Consider the following 14,730-nt stretch of genomic DNA (forward strand, 5'->3'; position numbering starts at 1 on the left):
GCAGGGAGAAGTCAATCCAGTGTGTATTAGGGACAGGTTATGTCAGCTGGGTCATTTCCTTTTTTACAGGGTACTTAGTACATTAGGGAATGCTTATCTACATGGGATGCTTAGATTTTAGCTGATCATTTGAAAAAATCACATGTCCTTTTTTGGTTTAGATAGATATAGATTATATTATAGACCATCCATAAAATGGGGACGATATCTATCCTTTGATAGGATAAAAAATATTTGGTTTCACAAACTTTAAAGCACAATATAAATATTAGCTATTACTATTATGCAATTAGGTCACTTTGGAACTGACTGAATGATCGGACCCAAAGTATAGGTTTTAAGGCACTGACATGAATTCAGAAGATGGGGCCTTCCAATATGTCCCAAGGATCTGCCCTTGGCACTATATTGCTCAACATTTTCACTATTGATTTGGATGAAGCCATAGAAGTTTGTGTATCAAATTTGCAGAAGATCTGGATGTGGGATAGTGCAGCTCAACAGTTTGGATGGACCAATGATATTTTCTGTGACCATTTGCTAATGTCACATTGATTTTGGTTGATTGATCCTCATATATCTGTAGGATGGGGGATTATGTATATGTCCCCACCTATAGAGCCAAAGTGTGAATGCCTGGCTCCATGCAGGAGTTCTCCCAGATGACTCCCTTTTAGAGCATCTAAAAATTCTCCATTTGAGTATAAAATCCCAATTGTACAAGTACAGAGTGAGGGAGATAGAACTCAATAATTGTAAATTGGAAAAGACCTGGCCTTTCTGGTGATCTACAAGCTCCATATAAATCACAGTATGATGTAGGAGTTAAAAAAAATCTATCCTAATTTAGGTGACAAAATAGACAGTGGGTTTAGTGTCAGGAAGATGAATTCAAATCCTGGTCTTGGTAGTACATAAATACTGAAATAGTCCCTGGAATTCTCCAGCTGCCGCTTAAAAATCAGATTCCCTGGCAGGACGCTTCCCAGGGATTTTCACACAGGTGATGAGTGGATGCACACGTTGCTAGTTCCGTACTCGAGAAGCTCCTAAGGAAAGTGTTGGAGAGGAGAGGTATTGGGTATTAGAGGTATTAGGCTTCCTCCCTCTGTTGCATGCTGTGAAACCTGGTCAGTATAGCAAAGCTGTGACAGGAAACTTTAATCGCCTCCATTTGAATTGCTTTAGGAAGTTTCTGAACATCATCTGGCAGAATAAGGTGCCAGTTACTGAAGTTCATTCTTGAGCTGAACTGCCAAGCATTTGGATCTTACTACAGAGAGTGCAACTCAATGTATATTTGCCTAAAACACTTTTATGGAGAACTCATCCAAAGCAGACTCTGATGGAGAGATCGGAGGAAGATTTAGAAGGAGACAGGTCTCTTTGAAGAACTTCAGAGCTGATTGGCAGATGTGGGAGGCACTGTGCTCTATGTGCAGAAGAAGATACTGTGCTCTATTAGCAGAGCAGGTGTGCAATAGTCCATGAGAAACATAGGATGTGCAGATTTAGACATCTCTCTCCCAGACTATTTGTGCCTGATACTGCTAGGGCCTTAGAGCTTGTATGGGTCTACGATCAGCCAGTCAGATGGTGTCCATTGATCCCAACACAGTGATTTCATTTTGTCCCTCTTTGTCTAGGAAGGACCACAATGAACTAACCAATGCATTGGCTCAATGTGATTGTAGAGAAGAAATTCACTGGAGGTGTTAGTTTAAAACATCCTGTCCCTGATACTTTGTGAGACTGAGCAGTCATGTAACCTGTTTTAGCCTCAATTTCCTAATCTATAAAATGAAGGTAGTCGTATTATGTGTAGATTTTGATATTAGATTCAAATGAAATAATAAATACAAAGAGATAGACTTTATGATATTAGTGAGAGAGGAGACAAGAGACTTTAGTCTCCTCATCTGTAAAATAGGCTAGAGAAGGTAATGGCAAAGCACTTCGGTATCTTTACCAAGAAGTCCCCAAATGGGGCCATGAAGAGTCAAACATGACTGAAATGATTGAACAAAACTAATCTTTACTAATGTATAGGCAGCATGATATCATGGACAGAGTGCTAGCCTTTGGGTCAGGAAAATCCATGTTCAGTTCTTTACTTTGAAACTTCATAACTGTATGAGTCTGGATAAGTCACTTCCCTTCTCAGTGTTTCAAAATTGAAATCTGTGATGAGTGGCTGAATAAATAAATGAATATTGATAAAACATACATTAAATGCTCATTGGGTTCTAGACAGTGAACTGAGTCCTGGGGTGAAGAGAGGTTCCATACTGGGAATTCTCTAAGCTAATGAAATCACAGATCCTATTTTAGAATGTAGGAATCGGGGACTAAAGGGGAGCTGGAGAGAAGAGATGATGTAATGAATGTAAGCAACATTTTTTTCCTTCCCAACTAGACTGAAGAAGCTCTGGATAAACTATTACAGAGTGGGAGTAGCAAAAAAATCACAAAATGCTCTGTAAACCTTAAAGTTCAGTGGAAATGTTACCATTTAGTGGTTATTATTGCTTTCCTTGACTTCAGGGTAAAAAAGAAACTTGTCCACATAGCATTTATAACTTTCCATTCACAAACTGGTCAAACTGCCTTTCCTTTGGATTCAGAATCATATAAGATAATATTGGGATGTCTGACCTCCTCATTTTAGAGAAGCCCAGGAAGGGCTTATAGACTGGCTTGTCCTAGGTTACATTGGTTCTAAGAATCATAGGTAGGATTTGAATCCAGATTCTCTTATCCCAGAGTACTTGAAATTTCACCATAAGATTTAGAACCAAAAGATTACAGAGATTTAATCTAACCACCTCATTTTCTATAGGATGGAACTGAGACCCAGAGAGAAACATCGTCCATGGTTATCCAAGCAGTAAATAGAAGAGTTGGGATTTGAATTCAGGTCCTGTCAGTCCAGGTCCACTGTTCTTCTGATCTCCTAGTGTGGCCCTCCCATAACCTGGTTAGTCATTCTTGCCTCTCTGAGTGACCCAACCATTAAACCAAGAGGGAGGGAGAAAGAGACAAAGTTTGCCCTGAGTGTGGGGTAAACAAAGGCCTCAGAGCCTGGACTTACCTCTACCCTTGTCCCTTTGACATATTAATAATTTGACCTCAGATAATTTTATCCCTGTGCCTTCATGGCTTCATCTGAGAAATGGGAATAAGAACACTCATATTCCCTTTGCAGGTCATCATGAGGAGAAAGAGAAAAAAAATTAGTGTCTTATACATTGTAAATGTTGTGTGAAGATGTTCTATTATTATAGAATTTTAGAGCTGAAAAGACCCTGAGAACAAAGATTATTGAATGCTGGTCCACAGAATATGGACTCCCTCAGTCATTAGTTTGATTCACGCCCTCATCATCTCATCACCTGTAACCTAGATTTATTGAAAGAGTTTCATACTTGGTCTCCCTGGCTTATCTACCCCAACTCCTGTCTGTCCACAGACCTGACCATGTGACTTCCCCAGAGCCATCAATATGAATTTCCTTAAGTACAGACCTGACCATGTGACTTCCCCAACTTGGCAAACTGTGACTTCCTATTGCTTCTGAGATTAAATAAAAACTTTTGTTTCTTAAAAGTCATCACAACTTGGCTTGAATCTATGGTTTTAAACTGATCATACAGGGCTCTCCTCATTTTCCACACACAGGACAAAATGGCCTCTTTGTTCCTTCCACATGGTCCTTCATCTCCCATCTCTGTGCCTTTATATTGGTTTTCTCCACAGTTGGAATGCCTTCTTCTACCCTTTTACCTTGTAGAATCCCCCTATTTATTCAAACTACCACTCAAGCATCACCTTTTACATGGATACCTTTCCAATCCCTCCTGCTACTCATGTCCCCCCAATTCCCTTGTTTTTAAATATATCACATTCATTTCAATTTATTCTATTTCGATTTTTCTACAAGTACTTATAGATGCATTTGTTTTCTTCCAATTTGAGCACAAACTCCTTAAGAATGATTAATAATTTTTAGAAGGGGATGAGTTTTGTGTAGATTGGTTATTAGTTTTTGTAGTTGAATTACAACAATGGTTTTTCATGCCATAGGGATTGTTTCATATTTTATATTTGTATCAGAATGCTTAGCACATGGAAACTTTTTAGTAAGTGTTTGTTCATTGATTAATTGATTAAAATTTTATACACTTGTTTGGGATGGTCGGAAATTAAGTGACTTACCTGCAAACACACAACGAGTTTGTGTCAGAAGCTCGATTTTAAGTTAAATCTGAACTTTCTGTTCACATTTTCTCTCATCATACCAGAAAATGTCAGAGCTGGGAATTTAGAACATCAAATGTCAGAAATTGGAAGCATGTTAGAACATAGAATATGGAACGTTAGATGTGCGAGACATCTTAAATCATAAATTGTCAGAACTGAGGAATCTTAGAATTTAACACAAATCATATCTGAGTTGAGATTAAGTTTGAAACATTGAATGCAGAATTCCAGAGCTGAGAGAGAGGTCTAAGACCATCTGGTCTTAAATGGAACACTCAGTCCATTGGTAAGTGGAACCGGGGTCCTCCAGAATCCTTTGCTTCTCCTTCCTGCATCATTGCACTACTGTGGACTTTTAATCAATTCTAGGAAGGAATACTGTAACATAGAAGTCTTGAAATGGCCTCAGGATGGCAGTATTACTTCAAAGATGAATGCAACAAGTAATGGAGCAACCGAATCTAAAATCCTTTAAGATTTCTTTAACTGGTGTGAAAATTTATGGTTTTGCGAATGGGCTTATACTCTCATCTTTCATCTCTTTCTCTCTCTACTGGATAGTTAGTTTCCTTTTATAAACACGTCCAGATCTCTGGCTTACTTTAAATTTTTTTGTATCATCCTAATATTCTTTCTAACCATCATTTCATAACTTTCTTCTTTTTCATTGTCAGATTGCTTGAAAAAATCTTCTGCACCAGGAGCATCCAATATGAGTCTCTCCACAAGCCGTAAACCTCAGAGGGCAGACATAATAGGGAATTTTAAATAATATACATAAAAATATAATATCCTATAAAGAATGTTAATTTGTTGTTCGATATGACTTTGACATCATTGCTCTACATTCATAATCTCTATTTCCATGTCCCCTGCTGTACCGATACAAGTGGTCATGCTGACTGATTGCCATCCTCAAGGACATATGTGACTGGAAAAGGAGGGGACCTGGCAATTTAGAAGGCAAGGGATGATAGATAAAGAGCCTTAATGTTTTAGTTTCAGCTATAAAATTTTAAAGGCCTCCAGGGCATTGAGTGACTTCTTTATGGGGGATTTATGGGAAGGTATGGATAAGATTCACATAAAATGAGAAGGCTCCAGATGGGTTACAGTCTGTGCTGACTGAAGAAATCCTCCCTCTCTGCCCCTTGCAATGAAAGCTCAAAATCCATTAAAGTTTCAAAGAAACCATCAGCTCTATTTCCCCTGTGTAAAATAAAAGGGACTAAATGACCTTGCAGGTCCCTTTCTGAATCCCTCCAGATGCTCCACAATACTTCCTGTTTCATATATAATTTGTACATTCTCATATGTCTATATATTGACTTCCTCATTAGAATGTTAGCTCCGAGAATGAAGGGATAGTTTCCCTTTTGTTTTTATATTCCCAGCATTTGGGACAGTGTCTCATAAATAGAAAGTGCTTAATTAATGCTTGTTGGTTGATTGATTATGTCTCCAATATCACGATAAACTCTTTTGATGTAGGAGAGACTCAGATTCTATGATTCTGTGATGGCCTAGGCCTGTGGAGCTCCACTGGTGACAGCTCTTGCCTTCATCATCCCCGATCCTAGTAAAATGGGAGAAACTTGACAGAAAAAGTTGTTTATATTTTGCCTTTGTATTCTCAGAGGCTAGCCCAGAGCCCGGACTATAGTAGTCAAAACAGCAATATTTATTCATCTCTCTCTGGCTCTGTGCTTAGCTTCTGGGAATATAAAAAGATGGTTTCAGATACAATCTCTGCTCTCCAAGGCCTGCTTCTCATAATATTTCTCATTAAGTTGTATTATTATTTTATTAAATACTAGATTTGAGAATTTTCACTTTAATCTATAAGTAGTGGGGAGCAATTGGCTATCTTGACAGGGTCAGGTGATGATTTTAAAAAGGGATTATTTAGGAAGATTCCTTTCGGAGGTAGAAAGATTCTATGTCGAATTACATAGAAAGTCCACTGATGGATTTGGTCATGTGAACCTGGGCAAAGCTTGTAATCTCTCATTAGTACCCTCAGTCAGCTACTTTCCTCTCTAACCTCCTTCCCTCCCTCCCTTTGTTCCCTCCCTCCCTCCTTTCTCTTTCTTTCTTTCTTTCTTTCTTTCTTTCTTTCTTTCTTTCTTTCTTTCTTTCTTTCTTTCTTTCTTTCTTTCTTTCTTTCCTTCTTTCCTTCTTTCCTTCTTTCCTTCTTTCCTTCTTTCCTTCTTTCCTTCCTTCTTTCCTTCCTTCCCTCCCTCCTCCCTCCTTTCTCTTTCTTTCTTTCTTTCTTTCTTTCTTTCTTTCTTTCTTTCTTTCTTTCTTTCTTTCTTTCTTTCTTTCTTCCTTCCTTCCTTCCTTCCTTCCTTCCTTCCTTCCTTCCTTCCTTCCTTCCTTCCTTTCTTCTTTCTTTCTTTCCTTCCTTCCTTCCTTCCTTCCTTCCTTCCTTCCTTCCTTCCTTCCTTCCTTCCCTCCCTCCCTCCCTCCTCTCTCACCCTTCTCTCTCTTTTTCTTTCTTTCTTTCTTTTTTAAAACACTGTTTAAAGCTATGGAAAGAACTCTAAATTATAGTGGAAGAAGTCCTTTACACCCAAGAAATTCTCAAGTTTGGTTTAAAAAAATTATGGATAAGGGAACTGAGACTGAGATAATGAGTCTATGGATTTGGAGCAAGAAAATTTGGTTTCCAGTACCAACTTCTGCTTTTATTAGCTTTGTGACTGGAAGATCCACCAGGGAAAGCGAGATGATAAGAAATGTATAGTAGGATTGCTAGTATCAGAGAACAGGGTGAATGGAATAGCCAATCCCCACAAGCAGACATTTTCCCCAGGCACATCCAGTCTCGATTTTTTTTCACTCGAATCTTCACCATCATTCTGTATCTCAGTGTCACATTGCTTCCTCTCCTTCTCCCCTAGCATGAAACTCCTAATAATTTTCACAGCAGGCAGCAGGGAGGAGCTTCAGGACAATTAATATCAAATCCTAAAATTAAGTTATAAATATGTACAATACTCTATCTTACAGGATTGTTATGTTGTTCAGACATGGCCAACTCATTGTGACCCCATCGGTAGTTTTCTTGGGAAAGATACTGAAGTGGTTTGTCCTTTCCTTCTCTAGATCACTTTACAGGTGAGGAAATTGAGGCAAAAAAGTTAAGGGACTTACTCAGGATCACACTGTTAGTATCTAAGTTAGGATTTGAATTCAGCTTTTCTGGTTCCAAGACCAATTCCATCCACTGAGCCAAACAAAACTGTCATTTCATTTCTCAGGGAGGAGGTTAATTCTACCAAACAATTGAAAACCAGTTGACAAAATTGTATGATTTTAAAGTAGGGAGAATATTGGATATTTACTATGTGCTTTTGGACAAATTCCTTCCACTTGGGCCTCAGTTTCTCTTTTGTAAATTAAGAGGATTGGACTAAATTGGTATCTTCCAGCTCAGAACTTAGAACATAAAATGTCAGAGATAAAAGGGATCTTAGAATACAGAGTATTGAGCTGGAAGAGAACTTAGAATATAAAAGGCTGGAGCTAAAAGGGAGCTTAGAATATAAATTATAGCAGGTAAAAGGTCCCTTCTAGTTCTAAGGTTCCATGTTCAAAGTTCCTTCAAAGTTTTGCCATTTTATGTTTCAAGACATATGATTCTACCTGGTTCATCTAAACTTTTCAGTGTCCCTCTGTGCAGCAATTAGGATTCCATCACCCCACACCCTGATAAACAACTTTTTAATTGCATTTACTATTATAACAAAACTCTGAACCTAGAGATTCAACCATAAGAGACCTCTGCCCCAGAGGACTTGAGCATTTATACATATGCAGGTTTCTGTCTGATCTCAGTCCCTGTAAATAGTGGGGTGTGCCTCTATCTCACTGGAAACCCTTGGTAGGACTGTCTTAGCTTCCACCATGATCCCTGTCCCCCACAGTACCTGAGTTTTGATCAAGGCATTTTTTGAGCACAAACAGTGGAAATGTCCTTTTTGATATCTGAAACGTCCTGAGGATCAGAGATACCCTGACTTGTCTGCCCTCCAAATCCCAATTCAGGGTCTGACAAAGAATATTCCTTTTGCAAAGCCATTTTCTTTTCTTGATCTCAGAAGCATGCTGGGAAGTGGAGATATTTGCCTCTGAGAGCCAAGAGACTCGTTTGCTATACATAGATGCCTTTAAATTAAGACCAATTTAAAACCAGAGGCAGTTGTAAATTAATCATCACAAAAAGCTCTCAAATTCTCAGGGATTCAGGTATGTATGTCCTAATAATTAACTCTTGATGGCCAATAGTCTCAACCTAGGTAGGAGGGATGGGAAACTTTCTGGGAGAAAGGTTCATAGGTGTGAGCACAAAAATTCCCAGCCTACTCTCAAACAAATAAAGTACAGGTAGGGCATCCCTAAGATGGAGCAAATCGAAGCTCACAAAATACTGGAGCAACACTTGGGACTGCCCCTCTCCTTCGATTAGGCAGATGGGAGGCTATTATGAGCAGGGGAGAGGAGGAAATGACTTTCCCAGTGACACTAAGAGACTAAGGGTTCATTTCTGTGATGGGGGCACAGGTGGCAGAGGAACTTTTGTCTTTGCATTCAGTGGTTATAATGTGAAAAAGCCCCAAATTATCCAGAAATTCTTCCACTTTTTGTATTCAGACATTTACTTCTATGTGCTGCCATTTCAATGAGCCTCCTAGAATTCTCCTAGAATCAACACCCAGATTTTCTTCTTCTGAATTTCATTTGTTAATTTATTTATTATTTTATTTAGAATTTATTAATAAAATACAGCATGGAAATAATTTCCCATCAAGAAATCATAGAGAGTATCACAGATCAGGAGCCTTTTACATTAATTGTTGCTGGACAATGATGACGGTCTGCAGTGGGATAGTTTGCTAAGGTGAATCCAATGCAGAAAAGACTTTTTTTTAATTGATTAGATCGCAGCAACTTCAGTTAATATGCTAAAGAAGTCAGTTTCAGCTAAGGAAAATTGATTGATGAGGTGTTCAGAAGAGTCTTGGAAGACCATATACAATGCATACGTTAGCTTCTTGACTTTGTTGGAATAACTCCCATCCAGTATTCTACCCCATATTTGGGAATGGTGTCTGTGGTGAATTTATTATGTGATATCCATGGCTGATGGGAAGACAGGAGGTAGGACAGGATGTCTCTGGGCTTTTTTAAGGCCATGATCAATGAGGAATTTTTTTCCCCCTACTTATACTTGCTTCATCAAAAAGTTACAGTGGATTATCTATAAAGAACACTGGGTTGGAAGTTGAATGATCTGATTCCTGTCCCTTAAAAGCTGTGTAACGTTGGGCAAATCCCTTTGCCAGTCTGTTCCTTAGTTTCCTTAGCTGCCAAATGGAGATACTATTAGCTATCCTACCTACCTCACAGCTGTTATAAGAATTCAACAGGATAATACTAGATATTTTTAGATTCCTTCCTCTTTTCCCATCAAAGGGCTTGCATTGTATATTTCATAGAGATCTTAAAATTAGAGAACCTGGGTTCGAATTTTAATTTTGCTACTTCCCAAATCTATTCTCTCTGGGCCAACTTTTTCTATACTAGAAGAAGATTTTTCATTGAACGAGGCAATCTTTTCTAGCTCTAAATCCTATAAGTCTTTATTTATTAGAAATGATATGACTTGGACAACTTCCATAAAATAGACCAAGAAATTCCCTGATGCTACTCCACTGAGGGAAGGTTTTCAGGATAGAAGGGCACTGTGGCTACTTCTGTGTATATCCAGCATTTCACTCTTTTTATGTAAAACTCTTACGTAAAACTCTCTTACTCTCCTCATCCCACAGTCCTTCTTTCCCTAATGTCCAAAAGAATGAATTTTCAAGAACCTCTTTTCTTGTGAGTTCAATCAACCCTCACCTGGCCATTTTTACCACTTCATTTTATATAGAAAATAATAGCAATCCTTGTGTCTCAGACAGTAGGAGCCAGGAGCTCACCTGGAATATAACTTTGGGGAAGCTTCCTCCTTCTCATTCCCTCTGAGGTTTCTTCAAACTGCTTGGGGAGGGAGAGCACTGTAATTATCAAAGTGAAGAAGCACCATTCTGGGACACTTCAGCTATTAGCATGTCCTGGCAATCTTCAGCCCTGCTGGTTGAGGTAAGGACAGGGAAGAAGTTTACTCTGGGATGTTCTTGTTTTGTTTCTTTAACATTTGCACCATGCTCTCACCCTGTTTATACTTCTAACTCTAACCATAACCCTTAATCTGATCAACATAGCTATAATCAAAGAAAAGACATAAATCCAAGGGAAAAATCACATAGAAAATACAACTTTTTCTAAAATATGTTTGTTTTAATTAGGAGTTAGCTCTTTCTCCACTCCTCAAGCTTGAAGATTTAGCTTTTCAGAATAATTTCCATACAACTATTATAATCCTTATAATAACAATCAGGTAGAGAACATGGATCATAATCAAAAGGTCTGCTTGAGAATAACAGCTAGCATTTATATAGTATGAAGGCTGGCAAAGAGCATTATAAATATTGTTTCATTTTCATTTATGATTTCTTGAAATATAGCTCTGAAAAACTGGGATTTGATCATGTGCATAAACTCAAATCACTCTGGTTCTCGTCGACTGGCCAATAATAATTGACCCAGCCTAATTCCCATTTGTTCATTGTTTGGGTTCTGTTGATTCAGAGTGAGTTAAATAGCAATTGTTTGGGTCCTGGCCAGAAACTCTGAGGGTCTTCCCTTCCCAGATGGATGAACAGAATTAGAATGAACAGAATTCTATAAATCAACCATTTATTATATAAAGGCACCTTTAGTGTAGTCAGACCTTTTTCCTTTTATTATATTTTATCTATTTTGTGCAGATTTTGTATTTATTCATGTACATACAGTAGAATGCAAGAATGAAGTCAGGGACTGCTTAGTTTTTGTTCTGTGTCTCCAGCACAAAGCACAGGGCGTGACACATAGTAGGTGTGTGATAATTGCTGTTTGAATGACTACATCCCTATTTCATTAGTCCCTTTTTTCCTCCCACAGGTAGAAATAAGAAGCATCAGGCTTTCATGGGAAACAGCACCGAAGTGACAGAGTTCATTCTCTTGGGTCTGACAGATGACCCCAACCTTCACCTCCCACTTTTCCTGGTATTTTTGTTCATCTATCTTTTTACTCTTGTAGGAAACTTGGGGATGATAGTGCTGATCCACTGGGACTCGCGCCTCCACACGCCCATGTACTTTTTCCTCAGTAACCTTTCTCTGGTGGATCTGGGTTACTCTTCGGCTGTAGCCCCCAAAGTGGCGGCCACTCTCTCCTCAGGGAACCAGGCCATCTCCTACTCGGAATGCGCCGCTCAGTTCTTTTTCTTTGCTGGTTTTGCCACCGTGGAATGCTACCTCCTGGCCTCCATGGCCTATGACCGCCACGCAGCCGTGTGCAAGCCCCTGCATTACACCAGCACCATGACAGCCCCCGTGTGCATTTGCCTGGTGACGGGCTCCTACATCTGCGGTTTTGTGAATGCCTCCATCCACGCAGGAGACACCTTCAGCCTCTCCTTCTGCGGCTCCAATGTGGTCCATCACTTTTTCTGTGACATCCCCCCACTCCTGGCTCTCTCCTGCTCCGACACTCACACCAGCGAGCTGGTTGTCTTCTTCGTGGTCGGCTTTAATGTTTTCTTTACCCTCCTGGTCATTCTGATCTCCTACCTGTTCATTTTCATGGCCATCCTAAGGATGAAGTCAGCTGAGGGCCGCCAGAAAGCCTTCTCCACCTGCACCTCCCATCTGACCGCTGTCTCCATCTTCTACGGGACAATCATCTTCATGTATTTACAGCCTGGCTCCAGCCACTCCATGGACACTGACAAAATAGCCTCGGTCTTTTACACAGTGGTGATTCCCATGCTGAACCCCCTCATCTACAGCCTGAGGAACAAGGAAGTCAAAAATGCCCTCGGTAAAATGGTCAAACAGATGAGGTTTTAGGAACGTCTGAGCTTTCCAGAAAGCACTACCAGGTGGCTTTGACTGAATGAGCCCCACTTTGTTCCTCTATAATTGGTCTTTGAGTTCCCTGATAGCTCTAGATCAGATGGTTCTATGACACTTGGGGTCTGAATTCAGTGAAAGAAGAAGGGGAATTTCCTCCACTATCATAGATTTGTAAATCATAACCAGTCTGAGACTCAGGAGTTAAATCCCAGTGTTTTTCCTGAGGCCAGATGGAGATCCCATAGCAGAAACCCTACCCAGAGTCTCTGAACTCCAACTCCTGCTCTCTATCTTCTACATTAAAAAATCCTTATATATTAGATTAGCTAGGAACAAGAGCCATAACCCAACTCAACAGACCTTCCCAACCATCTATAGAATCGGGGCCTGAAATTTTTGTATTTTGTATTTCAATAAAACATAGAATAAAAGCACTAATAAGCCACGGAGTATAATAGGCTTATATAAAGCAAGAAGAATAATAGTTTACAAAAGCTCAAGAGTAGTATTTAGCTGTATCTAAGTTACAGTGCAAGCTAGCAATGTGGTTATATGTTTAAAGTAGAAAATAAACTGAGGCAAATACACTGGTAGAATCCATGATTTGCTATTGCCATTTATATTCTCCATTAAGTGGGCATGTTAAAATCCCACTCTACCAGGATCCATGCATCTAATATTAGGATTAAATATCTTTGCTACATGCTACACAGGAACAGGAAGACATGTATATTATTCCCTTCATCCTGGCTGCTCCTGGAGGCCATCCAGAAATACTTTCCATTTCCAAATAGTTTCCATCTGATCTTCTAAGGAAGATGAGCTCACATCCTAACATTTATATTCAATTACAAAAAAAAATACAGTTATACAATCTACTAGCACAGTGGTTCACCAAATATTAAAAGCAGAAGCATAATAATAGGGTAACAATTTGGGCCAGGGCCTTTTCTATTTGAGTTCCACAGAATGTAAAGATAAAAAAGAGATAATAATATCGTACATGACTACTCAGTTCTCAGCTCATGGAGCTTGGCCATTGGATAGAGCATCAATTCTGGAATCAGGAAGACCTGAGTTCAAATCCTCCTTCAGAAATTTACCAGCTCTGTGACTTTGGGTAAAATTTTCCTTTTCTAAAAAATGGGGATGATAATAATAGAACTTGCCTTCCAGGGTTGTCATGAGGATCAAATAAAAACAAATTTCAACATGTATCTTCTAGAAAAATAATAACATTTCCATGATGTTTTTGTTTTGTTTGGCAAGGTATTGGGGGTTAAGTGACTTGTCCAGGGTCACATTACTAATGTGTAAAATGTTTGAGGCTAGATTTGAACTCAGGTCTTCCTGACTCTAGAACTGGTACTCTATCTACTGTGTCACCTAACTCCCCCTACATAATGCTTTAAGGTTTACAAAGCACTATATATACACATATATACATTTATATATAATATATACATATATGCTTATGCATAGAGAGGCACACATACATACAAGCATAAGTCTATATCCATCCATCCATCTATCTATCTATCCATCTATCTATCTATCTATCTTAGCTATTGGTTCCCAGGATTATTGTAAGGATCAAATGAGATTTTATATATATGTATATATATCATATATATCCATAATATATAATATAATATATATACCTATATATAATATTATACAATATATAATTTCATGTGAGATTAGATGTTACTAGATATATATCATCTAATATATAATCATAATTATATATCACATGTTAAAATCTCATATCTACCTCATTTGATCCTCATTACATATATACATATATATGTTTACATAGATAATACAGATAACATTTTACAAACTTTAAAGTGTAATATAAATGCTAATTATGATTTTTAGAGAAGAAACATTGATCATTTATTTTCCTTCATGACCCCAATCCATCTAATCTTCTCAAAGAAACATAATTAATTTTTTCCCCTCTTGGAGAGCCTTTTTATATGAACTTCTTTATAAGGCAAGGACAGCTTAGAAAAGTACCGGCCTACTAAGCTAGTAATGACTTGGTGATTTAATTCCCAAGTCCCACTACTGCTCTGGTTTTATATTTGAAAAAGTGTGGATACATATGTTGGGAGAAGTAATGCTGAATTTTGTATCTCATTAATCGGATGATGGAGTTTTTCGTTCCAATTTATCTCAATTCCAAATATTTGGTGATTTCAACAGCAGATAAATAGATTAACTTTTATTTTTTAACTCCACATAGCCATGAGAAACTAGTTAGGTGCCTAATGACATAGAAAAAGGAATCAAAGACTGGTTTAGTTTTGAATCTCGTCTCTTCCATTTAGTAGTTGTATGTCTTTATGAAAGACCTTTAACCTCTCTGATACTCAATATCCTCTTCTGAGTTCAGAGAACAAGGATGCTACCTGCCTTACCTACCTGCCCTACAGGATGGGAGAAAGGGTTA

At 38.5% G+C, this 14,730-nt stretch overlaps 1 protein-coding gene across 1 annotated transcript; it reads left to right on the plus strand.

Moving 5' to 3' along the window:
• Positions 1-11,115: 11,115 nt before the first annotated feature.
• On the plus strand, positions 11,116-13,362 carry LOC100914500 (olfactory receptor 1444-like). The gene has a single exon (XM_003773973.2). The coding sequence runs from the start codon at positions 11,340-11,342 to the stop codon at positions 12,264-12,266; it is 927 nt and encodes a 308-aa protein (XP_003774021.1). The 5' UTR covers positions 11,116-11,339; the 3' UTR covers positions 12,267-13,362.
• Positions 13,363-14,730: the final 1,368 nt, after the last annotated feature.

The sequence above is a fragment of the Sarcophilus harrisii genome, chromosome 6 (assembly GCF_902635505.1).
Source record: "Sarcophilus harrisii chromosome 6, mSarHar1.11, whole genome shotgun sequence".
Classification (NCBI taxonomy): domain Eukaryota; kingdom Metazoa; phylum Chordata; class Mammalia; order Dasyuromorphia; family Dasyuridae; genus Sarcophilus; species Sarcophilus harrisii.